This window comes from Rosa chinensis, chromosome 4 (genome assembly GCF_002994745.2).
Source record: "Rosa chinensis cultivar Old Blush chromosome 4, RchiOBHm-V2, whole genome shotgun sequence".
Lineage (NCBI taxonomy): Eukaryota > Viridiplantae > Streptophyta > Magnoliopsida > Rosales > Rosaceae > Rosa > Rosa chinensis.
The window spans coordinates 65467603-65486149 of record NC_037091.1 but is presented as its reverse complement, the minus strand read 5'-3'; the positions used below and the strand labels follow the sequence as shown (position 1 = coordinate 65486149).

Below are 18547 nucleotides of genomic sequence, written 5' to 3'. Positions count from 1 at the left end.
TAGTATAGGTTTCTTAGTTAGTGCACAACGTGAGGTGTTATTTGTTTTTATCCTTTCTTTGTAAGGCTTATAAAGCTAACAGCTTCTGTTTCAAAGTGAATAAGAACGTTTCCTCAGATATTACAGTGTTGTGAGTATTAGGGTTTTCATTCAACAGTAGGTTGGTCCTTATCAACATGTCAACGCCATAATCAACCTTAGTTAGAATCCATCTTTGGGAAAAACTATCCACAGCCTACTCTATAACGGTGCTTGCCTGAGCCACCTGTTTGATAGGACGGAAGGCTAGGATTTGTTCGATGATGTTGGCAGGTAAGCAAGGAACTGTGACAGTTTCGATGGAGGTGTTAGGGCGGCTCCAATCATTCTGTGTTGCTTAGGCCTTTAGGGTTTTGAGGTGTTTCGTTTGGGAGGAGGGCTCATTTCTGCCTGTTCAGCTCTGTCACTAGTTCACTGCATGACGATAGTGGAAGAGTACCAAGTGGTAGAGGACTGTTCAATTAACAACCTGGATGGGCCTATTGGGCTTCACTGTGGGGCTGGGACCCCAAACTTAATTATTGGGTTTCGGTTACATGCGGTTTTTGGTTATGGTTTGGAAAATCGTAAAATCAGTTCAATATTTTTGAGTTCCATAAGTTCAGAGGGCCTTTCAGGCATTATGTTTTACAACTAGATATATTTTTTTTCGTAAAAATAAGAACATTGTTTAAGGAAAACTGAATTGGGAGAGAATTGAGTCGTACTTTCATTGATAATAGGGACCTTTTATATATAGGATTACAAGTATAGAGATAGAGTTGTACATGAAAACATAATCGTACATTGATCGGATATCTCCTAATCTCCTAAGATTCTCCGAGAATATCTCTAATATAAACCCTAATTCAACTAGAGCAAGTAACCTCGAGTTTGGGCCAGACACATATTTTGGATTTACTTGAACACTCCCCCTTGTGTCACCCAAACGTGGTGCTTCTCTCGTTGCCACATTAAAAACCTTGCCGAGTAACAAAAACTCAGTGGGACAAAAATAATCTCGGTCGAAGGGGAAAAAGAGCACAATACACCATTCACGTTTCGAGACCATACATGTAGACACCTCCCCCTGATGTCTGCATCTTCCCCTGACGACTACGGTCATTGGAGTTCGGATAACTTCGGCAAACGATGCTACCAACATGTTTCTCGAACGTGGAATTTAGGCAATGACTTAGTGAGCAAGCCTGCTGCACTGTCCTCAGATTGAACTTAGTTCACCTTGATCTTGAGGAGAGTTTGTTGTTGCTGATTATACTTGGTGTGATCGCTTTTGATGTAGCCTTGCTTTAAAACAAGCTGCATTATCCTATATGCTCGTAGGCTCATCTGTGGTAGACTTCAAACCACAATTCTTTCAAACATGCGTAATTATGGATCCAATCCATATACATTCACGAACCACTTTGTGAAGAGCAATAATCTCTGCACTGTTCGAAGATATAGCGACTAGGGTCTGTTCTGTAGACCTCCAAGATATCACGGTCTTTACCCATAGTGAACACTTAACCAGTTTGGGAATGACCTTTGTATGAGTCAGAGAGATACCCAACATCAGTAAAACCTTCCAAAATACTTATGTCGTTTTGGATAGGGATAGTGGACGCAGGCCAGTGTTGGCGGCGTTCCTAGTGTGTGATGGGTCCGAATCCATCATCTCTCTGTAGGGATAGAACAAGCTCATATCAATCGTACATCTCAAGTACTGAAAAATATCTTTTACACCAATCCTAATAGCGTTGCGTTGGCGCATAGCTATATCTTAGCTAACAAGCTTACTGCAAATGAGATGTCTGGTCTTGTGCATTTAGCTAAGTACAATAATGCACCTATTGTACTAAGTAAGGCACTTCTGCCTCTAGGCACATCTTCGTCATCATCCTTTCGACTAAGAGGATCCTTTTCAGGATCAAGACTACGGACGATCATGGGGGTGCTTGAAGGCTTAACCTTGTCAAAATGCCTAAGCATCTATCGACACGATGCTCAAGTTCCAAACCGAGACATAATCGTGTTCTCCCAAAATCCTTCATTTCAAACTCGGATTTCAAATGTTCAGCGATTTCCCTTAACTCTTCAAGAGCTTCCAATGAAGATCATGTCCAACATGAATCGCGATAGAATCCGAAACTTGTTATAGAAACGCGTGGGCATATCCCTTCCCAATCAAGTAGTCACTTTAGTGAGTGTTTCAATCTTATTGTAAACGCGCTCCTTGGTCTAGAGTCACTTGACTTGGGTAGATGAAGTTCACCATGAACCTTCATGTATATTTCGTATCTAGATCCCTATAGAGATACGTAGTGACCACATTTGTAAGCTGCATGTTCAGTTATTCAGAAACTACCAAACTATTAAGGTAGTGGAGTGCAATGACATCCATTACGAGAGAATATGTCTCATCATAGTCGATTCCAGGGCGTTTTGTGAGAAGCCTTGCGCCATAAGGCGAGATTGTCATCTCTTTTTCTCTTTACACTTTCTAACGAAGACCCATTAGTCAATAGGTTTTATGTTAGGAGGTGTTGGTATCAATGGCTCAAAAACCTTCCTCTTCGTTAGAGAATCGAACTTAACCTGGATCGCATCTTTCCATTTAGGCCAAATCTCTCTCTATGTTGGCATTCATTCATCAACGGAGCATGGTTCGATATCATCGGACTCAACAAACTCAAGTGCAACGAAGTGCGTGACTACATCATCAATTATGATGGAGTTTCTATCTCACGTCTTATGTACACTAGTGTAATTTTCATAGAGCTCTATATTCTCAGAAATAGATTCTAACGTTGAGGCGTCCCCCAATGATAACCATAACCCGAAAAATTCTCATGAGACGGATTTTGAGTGTCGATGATCCAAGGATTAGGTTGTGCCAAAGCATCATTCGAACCCACGGGCCTCCCACGCATCCTAGCTGGGGCCATGACCTATAACGCCAAAGTGCCACTCTCATTGGCATTGGCACCATGCCTACCTCTCTGTAGGGTGGCGCTACGTCCTCTCGTAGGGACGCCCTTCCTTGTAGGCATGTTTGCAGCATATTTGTTTGATCTCGTCACTTTAGTAGAGATCAGGATGAGACATAGTGGGGACAGACCACGACAATTCATGTCGTTCCTGCTGAACATCTATGTTCTTATCTCCCCCTAACGATGGGAAGACTGTCTCATCAAAGTGACAACCAGCAAATCAAGCGATAATGAGATCGCTGTGCAAGGGCCTTAAGTGGCGGACGATTGTTGGAGTCTCAAATCCAATGTAGTTGCCCATTTGTCTATAAGGACCTGTCATAGTGCGCTGTGGCTGCGCAATTGGCACATAAATGGCTTACTCAAATATGCGTAAGTACGATACTTGTACCCAGTCACTAGCTGTAACGCAGTGGTACATTGAGTGGATGTGAGTCGTAAATGAATTAGCATAGCTACATGCGATATTGCACCACCCCAAGCAGATATAAGGAGATTGGTGAGCATTATCAATGTCCAGGCTATAATCGTAGTCGTTTCCACAAGACCATTTGGGTGTGTGCATGGGAATATAATGTCCAACATTAGTCCCAATGCAATAACCATCGAAAGTCTTCGATGTAAACTCTCTAGCAATGTCAAATCCAATTGACTTAATAGGATGATCCGGGGAGTGAGCCCGTTGTCATATGATATATGCTAGGAGTGTAGCATAAGCAGCATTTATAAGTGGACAATGGCACAACACGTGACCAGCGTGTTTACGTGTTAACCAACATCATGAGATATTGAAACGTCCGCAAGTTGGTTGAATCAGTCCATAGAATCCCCATGGATTCTATATAAGAACATAATGAGTATTTTCATATTCTTTGCATAGGACGGTCTCAGTCCTAATTTCCCTAAGGAACGATATTTGTAAAACGAGCGAGAGGCTTTAGAAGCAACCAATGAAAATTTTAGTTGTGCCTGAGCGTCTGAAATGCTATTTGAAGCAAGTTGGTGATTGCAGTATCACCTAGGGCGCCATTACCATGATGGACGCCATCCATGGCGTCATGGATAGGGACTGCGCCAGCCCTAGGCTGGTGGTGGACGGAGGCGGTTCCCTAGGCAGCTACGTTGGTCACACTTAGTCCAGAAATCAACTTTTGATTCATGCTTCGTTTCGCTCGAAAGAAATGACGTCCATGTGAAGTCTTTAGTAGACGGATCATTATATCATGACTAGGATGATCTATCTTATCGTGACAAAGCCAATATGTGTCTAAATCCAAGAGATCTTCTCTCATAAATTTATTGGATTAATAGCTCGAATAGTAACATAGAATCCACTAGAGAGACACATAAACTTCTCTAAGATGCGCCTTTGTTCGCAATCATTAAAGGTATTGCAAAGGAACTCATTTCCGTTCTCTACATGCTTTTTCGCATGGAATCCGTTGGCTATTCATAGGTGCGATTGGCCCTAGGAGCGTAGAGAGTTTCTGTGACAGTAATTAAGGTGTCATTTCGCAAGTGGAACTTCGGCTACTCCATGTCTTTGAATTAATACTGATGGCCCAGCCATCATAGTCACAAAAATCATATGCTCAGAATCAAAATGGAGTCATAAAGAACTCGAAATTTTATTCATAAGTCAACGGAGTTACATCATTGTCTCTTTGACTAAACAAAATCTAATCCAAAATGATAGCTAATGCAAAACAATGGTAGTCGTCTAACTTCTTTCGGTAATTCCAAAATAAATGTGACTAGGTGAGTACAGAGATGTCGGTGGAGCAAGGGTCGCTTAAGTACCACTAATCTAAGAATATTCCTAGACATCACACTTACTTTGAGTGAGCCTACTTTGAAGAAAAGCTAAACCATTGGCATTTACTTACAAAAATATATGGCAATTGCCTATTACATCTCTTGGAAAAATAAAGACTTAAACAGAATTGACGATCTATTGATCCCAGCCAGATTTGTAGTCTTCAACCCTTCACTCTAGATCATCTTCATGATCTTCTTGTTCCATATAGTGAGCTTCTCTTGCTTCACAATATGCTTTGTAGGTGGTGACAATTTCTTCACGAGCTCTAGAAATGTGTGCCCAATGATCAGACACTCCACATCGAGAACATACATCTCTTTGCTCAAACTCCATTGATTGAGGCGCTTGAAAGCGTCATTTAGATGGCTCTTAGTGTTGGTGGCACCACCAACATGGCCAGAGGCATTGCCTCCTTCTCTCTTTCCACGTTTACCTCTTCGGTTCCGTGTTCGCCTATTTTAGAGATTACCTTCCCAAGTAGAGCGATTATATGGACTAGAACGTCCAAATGTATTCCTAAGATTAGGGTTTCACTCTCGGAGCCCTCTCTTTGGGGCGTGACTATAATTGGATTTCGGAATATGCTATGTTCCCACAGATCTCGAATTATAGTTCTTCACAAGGATGTTGTCATGATTTTTAGCGACATTCATAGCTCCAAAGAGCTCATGAAACCTTGTGATTCGTCTTGCAATAACATCGATTCAATAGTTCTTAGCAACCATCAATGCAGAGACGGGGAAAGTAGAGAGAGTATTTTCAATCAACATCTCATTTGTGATCTCGTTACCACAGAATTCTATTAAGGATTTAATGTGAAGTGCTTCCGAGTTGTAGTCAATAACTGACTCGAAATCCCAGAAGCAGAGGCTATGCTATCTCACTTCTAGGTCAGGAAGCAGGGAGTCACAGACGTTGCCAAATCTATCTTCGGGTGAGACCCATAGCCTTCTGGGGTCTTCTTCATTCATACACTCGTACTTGAGCGAATCATCCATATGACGAGTCATTAGGATGATGGCTTTCGCCTTATTTGCCTCTAAGGCTGCTCTATTTGCTTCCAAAGCTTGAGTTTGCTCAACAGTTAACACGTCCTGGCTAGGCTCGAGAATCGTATCAAAGATTCCATCGGCTTTGAGATGCTGGCGGATATCACGAACCCACCTGTGATATTCAGAGCCAATTGTTCCCAATGGAGCAAAGTACAATTTGTTCAACTTACTCATTCTGAAAGAGAACAAGAAATTAGGGTTAGTTTCGGAACGAAAAAAGCTATCACGAAAACAAATAAAATTTATGAGCGTAGTCGCTTCCAACAAATTAGGAATTTCCGAGCGTAGTCGCTTCCAAGAAATTCTATTCCAAGAGGGGTTGGATTAGATCGAAACCATGATGTTTGCGGTCGATCGTTTTATCTCAACAAACTCTAAGTTTGGAGAACTCTACAAACTGTAAGTGTGGAGTGAGCACGAACCCCCACAGTTCGGCTTAATTTGGTTTCCCCTATGATAAAGAAAGGGGCGTAGAAGAAGGGAGGTTGCAAGTCCCCGAAAAAGAAGAGAAATTGAATTTAAAAACTCTAAAAAAAGGGGAACGTTTAGTAAAAAAATACCTCGAAATAGGTAGCCGGAAAATATCTGGAAAAGTCATCGGAAAATGGCTGAAAAGTCGTTGACCGGCGTTGACGTGGCAGTGGGTCCTCCTGCTGACTTGTAGTGATGACGTGGCAGTGCTGATGTGGCAGTGGGTCCCTGTGATGATGTGGTTGTGGGTCCTCCTGCAGACATGTCAGTGGGCCTCTGCCTTGGGCTTGGTCTTGGGCTTCTTTTCCTTTCCCTTTCCTTTTTTTTTTTCTCTTTTCTTTTCTGCCAGACTTTCAATCGGCCGGTTCAACAAGTTTTTGGCAGGTTTTTGTGATATTTCTTCTGGTTCCTAAATCTTCAGGTGTGGTATCTTCTTGTGACAAAATTTGGTGGAAATTGGAGGTCCAGAAGTTGGTGAACCGGTGGAATATATGCTGCGAGTTGTATGGAGCTTCCGGTGGTCGGGTCGGTAGGTTTTCGACCGGTTCTTGGGGTGGGGCAGCAGGTTCTGGACTCCTGGGATCGAGTTCTTCAAGGTGTGAGGTGGAGGCAGAAAAGGCTTCAAGGTTTTGTATTCAAATTCAAGGTTTTTAGCTTCTTGAATCAGGGTTTGGCTATTTGTTTCAGGGTTAGGGCTTCGTGTTGATAACATGTTTAAGGAAAACTGAATTGAAAGAGAATTGAATCGTACTTTCATTGATAATAGGGACCTCTTTATATAGAGGATTACAAGCATAGAGATAGAGTTATACATGAAAACATAATCGTACATTGATTGGATATCTCCTAAGATTCTCCAAGAATATCTCTAATATAAACCCTAATTCAACTAGAGTAAGTAACCTCGAGTTTGGGCCAGACACATATTCTGGATTTACTTGAACAAACATATAATTTTTGATAAAAACTCGTGAGTTTATAACCAACGATTTTGGTAAGGGTGGTTCTAGTTGGACCTCCAAATTTGTTATATGGACCTCCATCATTTTTCAATAGTTATTGGATTTTGTCAACTCATATAAAAAGACATATAACTTATAAGGATACAGAGAGAGAGAGAGAAAGAGAAAAGGAAAAACAAAAACTCTTCTTACCTCCCACGACAAACTAACAACGTTTTTCTTTGTACTTTTAAAGTATGTTCTCCCTTCAATCTCCCATGCTTGGATGCGAGATGAAACATTTATAGATTTTTAAATTGTTATTGTTTTTTATTAAAGTCCTATGTTTTGGAGATGAAATTAGATAAGTTTGGCCTCTATACTTGTAAACAAAACTACTCCTTATTTGTTTCAACTTTAGAAAGGGATAGATGAATGCAACAGTAACAAAAAATAATTGTAATTTCTCATCAGTTTGTTCTGCTGCTTCCCTTAACTTTTTCTTCAAAACTTATATCTTCAATTCTCATGGCTTACGACACTTCAAAATGTTGGATTGATTCATAGAACCAAGGGAAGCAACATCAAAGAATCTCGCTTTTAGGAAAGGCTTTTCTTCGAGTTCTAGCGTTAATACCCGAAAGACTCATGAGCAGCGTTAATACCTAAAACTTGACTTACGTGACCAGTTCAAATCTGAAATTTGGTCAATTCATTATGCTTCTTCTTCTCTTAGTTGAATAGAGATAATAAAAAAATAAAATAGAACAAAAGATTGTTGAAGAATAAATTTAATTGTTCAAGGATGTTTTGGTAAAATTAAAGAGGTGCACTTAGCTATTTAAGTATTTAAAAAAGTGAATTAGAGGTTCAAATAGCAAATTTGGAAGTCCAACTAGAACCCCTTTTTGGTAAAATATACCTGGGGAAAAAAAAATTGGTAAGAGAAAACTACGGGGTCAAGTTCCAAGAGGTTATAAATATGAATTTTGACTTCCCACATGCGTGTAAATTTTTTGTAAATAAGAACATATAGTTTTGGTCATAAAATTATGTGTTATAATACATTTTGAATGAGATTACGGCATCACGCACACTAATGGCTTAAAAAAAAAAACGGTAACAGAGAAATCGAATTTGATAGAACAGTTTTGAACTCGTTAATATCTCATAAGTTATAAGGAAACGACGTCGTAGAGTGTCCTATACTCTGTCGGTGGTACAAGTTTGCGTACGTGAGGCAACTATGAGTGGGACCCATGCAAGCCCAGAAAAGGACACCATATTATGAGATCGAGTCGATTCCATCGACATGTACCGCTATCGCTCACGGTCACTTGTTTTCCCAAACCAGCAAAACTTCAATTTCTCTTACGTAACCACCATTAATGGATACATAGCAGTGATAGCACATACATATCTCTATCCTCCTTGTCAGAGATTAGATAGATCTAGCTCAAAGAAAGCTCAAAGCATATGAATACTGTGTTCACCTAGCCTTATCTGAAGGTAGACATGAAACACGCTTGTTTCACGGGTGAGAGGGTGAGACATAACGTAATCACAAACCACAGTCGTATAGAGTTAAGCCATGCAACACAACAAAACCGCCGAGAAAATGAAGTGTTCTATAGCACTCCGAATTAACTCAACGAGTCACACGTACAACAAACAACGAGTGATCTCGGTAATTCAGTGATATTATTGTTATATTTCAGAGTATCTCATTCAATAAGCTAATCTCACGATTTTCAATTATATAATTTTAATACTCTGAACTGCTATAAAAATAATTATTACAAACTCAAATTGTGTCATATACAATAATGACACGTCTACTTATTTTGAATGGAAAATAATTATGAATCGGAAACAATTGGAATGAGAGAAGAAAAGAATCGGTATTGATTTCGGATGAGTTGATCCTTAAACTCATCTCCCCATTCGTAATCAAATTCCTGAGTATTAAGGAATCGATTCCTTATAAGGAGGTGGGATCTACACCAATTCTGATTCATTTATGTGTTAGTAAACGTATGAATACTTTTACCCGAAATCATTCATATTCCTTTATGTGTTAGTAAACGCAGAAATATTTTTATTATATAATCATTTCCTCTCATTCCAAGTAAGTAAATGTGTTATTAAGTTACCTAAAATACTAATCAAACTTATAAAATTTTAATACTCCAAAATACTAAACCCTCAAAATTTCGAGTGATCTCACAAGTCATAGCTGAGCAGGGAACAATCACAAATTCACAATTAGTCCCCTGTTTGCAACGGGCCACGTGTACCTCACGTTGAAAACGCCATCCTTTTTGAAAGGTTCATATGCATCAAAACACGTGAATGGAAACAAACACCACCGACGTTAAATATGTACGTCCGGCTCAGAGTCGTACGTGGACCTCTGACCTGTGGTGGTGGTGCTAGTGGTGGTTGCGTCACTCAATTTATGCAGTGTCTCAGAGAATCCAATGCAGACCCGACCCAACCCATCTTCCCACCTTCCGACTTCTATTTCTTTATTCATTCTCTATTATTATTATTCATCTTGTTTTTGTTTGCGAGGTTAAAGTTAATTAATCACAGAGCAGGTGATTAACCCACACGTGCATGCATGCATGCAGTTAATTATCATATACTTCTGCTACGTACTCCGAGACTATACTATAGGAGTATAGGGGTTCAGCTCCTGAGTTTCCTCAAGGATTTCTGACAGCCAATCCTCACCGTCGATTCGCTAATGCATGCAGGACTCGAATTAGCAGACATTCTGATCGGTTTTGGTTATAATAATGCGCTTTTAGCAGCTAAGTTTGACGCTAAACTTTGTTTCTATGTAGTGCCAGAGAGATGGAAAGGAATCACGTTCCAAAACCAGAAAAGAAGGCTACCTGGCTATATGTTGTGTTCCAACTTTAAGGTACTAATTCCCTTTCTACCTTCTATTATAAGAGATACGTACACAAACATGATCGATCTTCTTGGATTTGTTTGTCCAATGAAAGTTTTTTCTTTTCTTGATTCTTTTCTGTGGGTGAATGAAAGGAAAGGCTACAAGTACGACTCCGTCTATGAGTGTGCATTTCCTACAATGGGGGCGGAACCAAAAATTAATTTTATGAGGGATGCTGTTGTTTAACATGTGCATTTGTTTCATGATAAAAAATGAGAGAAGTTGTTATGTGTCTAACTCGAAATCGGGTGGAACCAACATTTCTAACTAAAGTCTGAAAAACTCAACACAAAAAAGTGCATTTGTTTCAGGATAAATATGAGAAAAATTGTTGTCTAATATAAGAGCTGTTCTCAACTGATGTAATTAAAAATGAAGATATAACCAATTATAATGGGTTTAATTTCAACATACATTTCATATCACAACAGTTTCAAGAACCTAGTTTCAAAAAACTGAATGTATCGATGTGGTTTCAGTTTTGATTTGTTCAAAAATTACTGAAAGCTAATGTTTTTTCACTGCATTGATTACATTGCCAAGCATATATATTCTAAAACTTCTGGGTTCTATTACTTAATACAAGTTGGGTGCTTCCTGGAATCTGAATACCCAATTGCAATAATTAAATTCTTAATTTTCTCACTTGAATCCATATTATAATTATATGTTCACTTTACAGTACCTGTACATCATTATTAATAGTTTGATGGACAGCCCTTTATAGTTGAAAAGTTCACGGATGATTCACGGATGACCGACCAATTTGTACATCGATTTTTATCTTTGGTTCAGTCTTTTTCAAGGACTACGTATTTGCAAAGAATGTGTAATTCAATGGATATGACTGACTACACACTAACCAACTAACTTTTTGTTATTATTTTATTATTATTGTTACTGGTTCATAATTTAATAAGACTATCAAGTTAGAAATGGTTTCGTCCCTTAAAATCCAGTGGGATTTATACATAGATCAGCTCGATAAGCCATGCGCGACTGGCCTTCTGCAACCAAATAGCTAGCTCCTGGCATTTAAATTTTCAAGCGTCTCACCAACTACCCTTTTTGTAGTGTTAAATTTGACCAACTAGCTTGTTTGATGAGCTGATGGGATTAGGGCATGTATGCAAATAAATAAAACAATATTATCTTGCGTTTTGCACACAGACAAGCTGAAGTTTCTTTACCCTTTTTAAAACTTTTCCACAGGGTGACTTTCTATTGGTCAGCCAAACAATTTTGAGAAAACCTTCTCTTGCATCTTGTTTTCAAAAGAAAATCTGTTAGATACGTCGAAATGTCATTCTCAACAGCAATACATTAGTGATATGATAGCACTAATCAATTCAGCGTCTACACTCCATGTATGAATTGTAGAGAGTTGAATTGTGTGTGTAGTTGGGATCCAATGCTTGCTATTGCTTCGTCGTTAATTAACCGTTTTTAATCTCAAAAGTAGACTTTAAACTTTAATCCATATTGTTCCTTTTTTTGTTGAAGATTTAATCCATATTGTTCCTTTTTGTGCAGGACAAGCAATAGTACTTTTAACACGTATAAAGCGCGGATGCATCAATTTGAGACTTGAAAATCAATCAAAATTGAATTAGAGGCAAAGAATTTGATACAATAATTGTTGGAGACGGAAAGTTCACTGCAAAATAAAATCCACTTTCAGTTCGGACCAAACACTCACAATGGAAGCAAAGAATTGTCTAACCCTTTGCGTCCACTCAACTCAGAATTATTATTCAATAGTTCAATTACATATGTATTGATAGAGAACATGTATATATATTTAGAATCATACAACAATAAATTGACTTGTTAGATAGGTACAAACTAATAAGTAATAACAGAGACACATATATATGTGTTTTTGATAAGTAGGATTAATTATGATCGGAAGTTGTCACATCCATTGTTGTGTCATGAATATGGTGGCACATAGTTTTTCTTGTTCATATATTCATTATTCGTTATATGATCATGTGCTTTTTCTTGTGTCATAACTCATAGTGTCTACATAAAATAAGTAATAAACCAAATTGAAAACACATCACAGTTGTAGAACAGAAGAATGTTAGGAACATACTCAAATTACAGATGCAAAGAATATAATTAAGAACTAGTAATTTTTTTTTTTATGCTGGCCTTTGCATCTTCATGAATTTCCTTGCCACTATGAAAAATTATAGTTTAAATTGTAAATTGTAATTTTTTTTAGTATTGGTGATTTAAGAAGCATGGAATTAACCAAACCCATCAAAGATGTACGGTGAAAAAGAAATGGAAATCGAGCTGAAAGAAAAACAAAAATAAAATAAAACTCATTTGATCACGGTTGCAAAAATTCTAAATTTCGTGAAACATTGAATTTTTATGTGCAAATTGCGCTTGAAGCTATTAAGACAATATATACATGTCTAGTGGTCACCTATTGCTGCTCTCCTCTCTTTCCACTATTTTAGGAGTTTTCTAGAGGCAAATGTTAACCTTTTGTGCGTTTCGTTATGTGGGTAATGTAAAAACAAAGTCTTTAAATAAGTAAATTCATTATGATAATTGAGAATAACAGTTAAGTTTCAGTACTCATTTGTACGCGCATATTGCGTATTAAATTTTTATTGTTATTAACCCAATTTCATACCAGACGAGTTACTCGTAGCAACATTGATATAACAAAATGATAACTAGAAGGTAAAAAACAAAAAAAACTTTCAAGTCTATGTTTCGAGTCATTTTCACCAACAAATCACGTTTAAATGATTATTATCCCATTTGACCAATTCAGAAAAGGTCCATAAATATGGCACATTTAGGCCGTGCCCAAACCCCGCCGTGGAATGTTCCAGACGGATGTGGCAACCCCAACGCCCTCCACGTGACCGGCACGTGACCACGTGGGGACGAAGATAGAGAGAAAAACGCCAGGCTGCATTTGATAGTGTCAGCGGCCCACATCAATAAACAGCTGGAAATTATAGTCCTTTTTTTTTTTTATAGGTTTTGGTCTTTTTTGGGAGTTTGGGAGTGAGCTGTGATTTCATTAGTGGAGGCAACGAATATTTTTAGGTTATTCCAAGAACAAAGAAAAAGGGCAAGTGCCCCATGTTGCTTAGCTGTCCTCCTCCTCTTTTTGCTGCACACTCTGACCTGGCACTCTGTTATTAATAATTGTGCCCCAGTTACTAAATATAAATATTCCGATTTTTTTATTTATTATTATCGTTGAAATTAAGGCACACACTTGTGTGCTTAACTTAATCACAGACTCCTCTGATGGCGTAAATGAGTATTAACTTTTTCACATTGGGCTTGTCAATTAGGGGCATTAATGAATCAATCTCCATCCAACTCAGACACCCGCACACACACATACACCAGATTTTGTTGAAGCCAGTTTAGCAATCCCATTAATACCTCTGAATCCGAATTCAAAAGTTCAAAACTCATTTTCATTCCGGATTGGTCGACTTAAATGTGCATTGATTTTGTTTCGCAGATTTCTAAATTTATCGAGATTTTAAAATGATGAAGTTTAGACGGATTGCCAGTAAACCTATTAAGATATAGGATCTGATTCGATTTAATTATGATTTGTTGACACAAATTTCATGTAGTTTAAAAATTCAATTTTCAATATTTTTGATCCATCGAATCATCATATATTCAATAGATAGAAAAAAAAAAAAAAAGAACCTAATGAGATATGTGCAGATGAAAAAAAATAAAATGTGCAGATGAAATGTATTTATCTAATTGTTAGCTACATTGTAATACTTGGTAGGTTAATCATTCTTTTGTTTTCTTTTTTAGATGCTTTGCTATTTTACAGAGGGAAACATTTATTGAAAAAGTAAGCCAATAAGTGGTAGGTGAATGGCAAGCATATGTATCATCGATCACGCACAAGAAGCACCAAACAAGAACAGACCTCTCCAACACAATAAAAACAAAACAATTTACCATTTGTTTAGGGCAAATAAGAATTAGAAGCGAGTTAATAACGTTACCAATCTGTAATTAAAATGTTTTACCCCAAAAACATTACCCCATTCAGCGCATAAAAACACAGAGAAAGCATTCATTGCTCAGCAGCAGTTTCTTTTTTAAATAATGGAAGCCAAAAGCAGAGAGCAAAGGACAGGGACAGTGACAGTGAATAGTCCATAAAGCCCTCACTGAACGCTTCCCCACCACCACTGTGATCAGCTTTTCCGTCTTTCTACTCATCCAGTGGCTAAAGATTTCATTGCAATTTTGGATTTTACCTTTCTCTTTTTTTTTTTTTTGCCATTCTCAAATCTCCACAACCGTCTCTTTCTTTTTTCTTCTTCCTCCCTATAATAACTATCTCTACCCACAACAGCCAGACACCCACCATTGGTGTTCCACATTCACTCTCTCCCAAAACCCATCCCGGGTCGGACCTCAACAGAAAAACCCAAAACCCGTTTCGGGATTTTGGCTTTGGATTTCGGGTTTGATTTTTCCTCTCTCTCTGAGAGAGAGGCGAAATCTAAATCAGCAATGCTCTCATTCCGGCTATACGCCGCCGTTTCGTTCCTCTTCAGTGTCTCCCTCCTCTTCCCTCCCTTTTGCATTGGGATTCGCTCCTTCCCCACCCGCGCCATCGACGCCTCCGGAGACGGCTCTTCCGACGACGCTTCCTCGGCGGCGGCCGCTTGGTCGCGATTCTCCGAGGCGCCGGATTATCGTAACGGAGCGGAATGCGCCACGTCGTTTAACCGCGAGATGGTGTCGTCGTGCGACGCGTCGTTGGTCCACATCGCGATGACTCTTGACTCGGAGTATCTCCGGGGCTCCGTCGCCGCCGTCCACTCGGTTCTGAAGCACGCTTCTTGCCCCGAAAACGTGTTCTTTCACTTCATCGCGGCCGAGTTCGACCCGGCCAGCCCCCGGGTCCTGACCCAACTCGTCCGATCCACTTTCCCCTCCCTCAATTTCAAGGTCTATATTTTCCGGGAAGACACCGTCATCAACCTAATCTCCACTTCAATCCGGGTCGCCCTGGAAAACCCGCTTAACTACGCCCGGAACTACTTGGGCGACATATTGGGCCGGTGCGTGGAGCGGGTCATCTACTTGGACTCCGACGTCCTCGTAGTCGACGACATTCACAAGCTCTGGAATATCTCCCTAACCGGGTCGCGGGTCATCGGAGCCCCGGAGTACTGCCACGCCAACTTCACCAAGTACTTCACCGACGGTTTCTGGTCCGACCCTGTTCTCTCCCGGGTCTTCGCGACCCGGAACCCCTGCTACTTCAACACCGGCGTCATGGTCATGGACCTAGTCCGATGGCGGGAAGGAAACTTCCGGAAGAAGATCGAGAACTGGATGGAGTTGCAGAGGAAGCGAAGGATTTACGATCTGGGTTCTCTCCCGCCGTTTTTGCTTGTCTTTGCCGGAAATGTGGAGGCCATAGATCACCGGTGGAACCAGCACGGCCTCGGCGGCGACAATGTCAGAGGCAGCTGCCGGTCTCTGCATCCTGGGCCGGTTTCTTTGCTCCATTGGAGCGGAAAAGGCAAGCCGTGGGTGAGACTGGAGTCGAAGAAGGCTTGCCCTCTGGACCATGTTTGGGAGCCTTATGATCTCTACAAGCACCTCAACGTTGCAAAGTATCAGTCTTTTTCATCAATTTCTGCTTCTACATTGATTGGGTTTTCGAGCTATTTGTCTTGATGATGATCGTAGTTGTTACTTCTTGTTGTTATGATTCTTTTTTTTTTTTTCTCTCTCTAATTTTTTGGATACATTTGTTCAGTGATTCTTTTGATAGATTCATGTACAGATTATTAATTGGGTTTTTTAGGGGGAGGGGAGGAGGAAGAAGAGAGAAAATTCATGGGGGTTATGATGAAATTTGTTTTACATTTTGATGAATTTTCTTTTGTGCTATAAGGGATTTGATTCCAATTCAGGGTTCTTGGAACCATTTTGGTGAATTGGATTTGAATGGAAAAGCTGGGGTCTCCCTCAGGATGACGAATATTATCATACTCTTCTTTGCTTCATTCACTCAATTCTTTTCCCTTTCTTTTATTGTGCTTGAAATATCTGATAGTGACCCAAGATAGTGAGAGATGAACTGTATTTCAATGATGTGCTGTATCAATGTTACAGCTCAAAGTGCTTCACGGGGCTTACTTGTGTGCATCTGGGCTTGACACGCCCTCCCCTCTTTGTTATCTTCATCCCAATTAGTGATTGCGATAATTCTATAGCGCTTCCGAATATTTTTTTTGCTTGACTTGTATTTTAATGGCTGGATGTGATATATGCTTAAACTGTTGCGTAAGCTCCTATTCGGTTTGTGCTGGATGATGTGCGTCAACCGAAGGATATTAAAATTTTGGGGATAGAGAGACTTGGCATAGTCTTCTAGCCGTTTCTCGTGTCATGGTGCCAAGTATCCAATTTTTCTAGCTCATCGTTGGTTGAAGGTTCTATTCTCATAATTGGACTCTTTCGTGTTAGGTGATTGCTTGCTTTCTTCTACCCAATTTTCCTAGCTTCACATGATTGGACTTTTATAACGAAGTTGCTTGAAGGAATGGCTTTGCTGGAGGAAGCTAATTGCACTACCAGAAAGTTCTTTCCCTAATCGTTATTAGGTCCAAAAAGTTTTAGTCTTTAACAAATTAAATACTTAATCTGGACAAATTGGATACAAATAAACAAACCCCTTGTTGTCTGTCGGCTAAAACATGCGTAGAACCATCGTAACTAATATAGCAGCTGCTTGCGTCTTTGGAGTTTCAGGACTCCGAAACGCTATAAATTTTACAATTTTATTAGTGTTACTATTGTTGCGGTTACTACAGTGATTGGTTGGGGAGCTGTACACATGCGTTGCACTTGAAACAATTTAAGAACCAAAGCACTTCAAGAACATTTCTAATTCTAGTATGCATCACCATACATAGTGGTTGACTATGGCTTCCATATAAAGTATAAACAAATAGAAACAGAGCAATATGACCGTTGGCATCTATACTTTGGAGTAAAATATACAAGTCGTGCTTGATTAATCAGCCATAAAATCAGAATCACAATTAACCTCCGAGGTTCTTTCGGATCCTGGCAACGTCTTGATCGGTAATTTGAAAACTGTTTTTCAATATCTGAATCTCAATTGGAGGCTTTGAAGTGAATGAGGCTAGGGACACAATCTGTGCACCAGGGTTTTGGCTACTCAAGCCGGACAATGCCACTGCCGGAGCCTTTGAATCATAGTTGTACAGAAAATGAATGAGACCCTTTGGAAAAACAAATGACTCACCAGGGTTTAATTGTTGGGTGAAAACACGGTTAGATGTGTCCACAAAGCCCACAAGAAGCCGGCCCTTGAGGCAGGTGGTTACCTCTGAGGCCCGTGGGTGTGTGTGCAGAGGGACAATCCCATTTGCATCTATGTCAACTCGGGCCATGCTCAAGCCCAAGGTGTTCATGCCCGGTAAATTGTTCGCATTGGTTAGGGTTACATTGAAGCCGAAAGGGTTGGCTTTAGTGTTTCCGGGTTTGGATAGGACTGATGTAGAGAAATGGGAGGAGACTGCTAGCTCTGGATTAATGCAGGGTGCACCGTTGAAATAAAAATACTGAGGGGTTTTAGTATCTGCTATGCAGTAGTCTTGAAGTGGATCTGGGTCGGGTTTGGCTTGGCCCAGTAGAAGAGCAAAGCTGAGGAATAAATGGAGAAAGGACGAGTTCTTTCTCATTCTGCCTTTCTTTACATCAACAGAGAAGGTTGGGTTGAGATTTGCAGTGAGCAAAACTGGAGTTATATAGCAAATGTGGGACAGTGATGTTTAGTCCACAACTGACGTTTAGTGGGGGGAGGTGATTGAGTAGCTTAGAGGGTATTAGAGGAGGAACATACAAGGCAAGTTAAAAGACAATGAAATCGAGTAGGCTTAGCCATGTACATCAATCAAATAGGCTCCACTGGTCAAAGAAGTAAACGTTGATATTATGTTTAAGTTAATCGTTATTTTTTGTGTTTCTATTGATTATTAGTTTTAGACATAAATAATTTATATATCGAAACAATTAAGGTGTACTAATTTTAGAAAACATCTTATATTACACGGTCGGATCAATTCATCAGACTATTAAATTGATATAACAAGCTAATAATAATACGTGACCTAAACAAGCATTGAAAATTTATAAATATTGTTACACTTTATCCCGTATTCTTTTCTTATCAATCGCCCGACTCAAAATCATCTCCCGACTGTGTTATTTACGTGCTT

The 18547-nt window shown here is 39.5% G+C and overlaps 2 protein-coding genes across 2 annotated transcripts; one reads left to right on the top strand and one right to left on the bottom strand.

The window, feature by feature from the left end:
- Positions 1 to 14559: 14559 nt before the first annotated feature.
- Positions 14560 to 16286, top strand: LOC112197089 (probable galacturonosyltransferase-like 9). The gene has a single exon (XM_024337651.2). The coding sequence runs from the start codon at positions 14793 to 14795 to the stop codon at positions 15969 to 15971; it is 1179 nt and encodes a 392-aa protein (XP_024193419.1). The 5' UTR covers positions 14560 to 14792; the 3' UTR covers positions 15972 to 16286.
- A 742-nt stretch (positions 16287 to 17028) lies between these two features.
- On the bottom strand, positions 17029 to 18059 carry LOC112197090 (germin-like protein subfamily 1 member 1). Its single transcript, XM_024337652.2, has one exon. It carries the CDS (start codon positions 18008 to 18010, stop codon positions 17345 to 17347), a length of 666 nt encoding a protein of 221 aa, XP_024193420.1. The 5' UTR covers positions 18011 to 18059; the 3' UTR covers positions 17029 to 17344.
- Between the last annotated feature and the right edge of the window lie 488 nt (positions 18060 to 18547).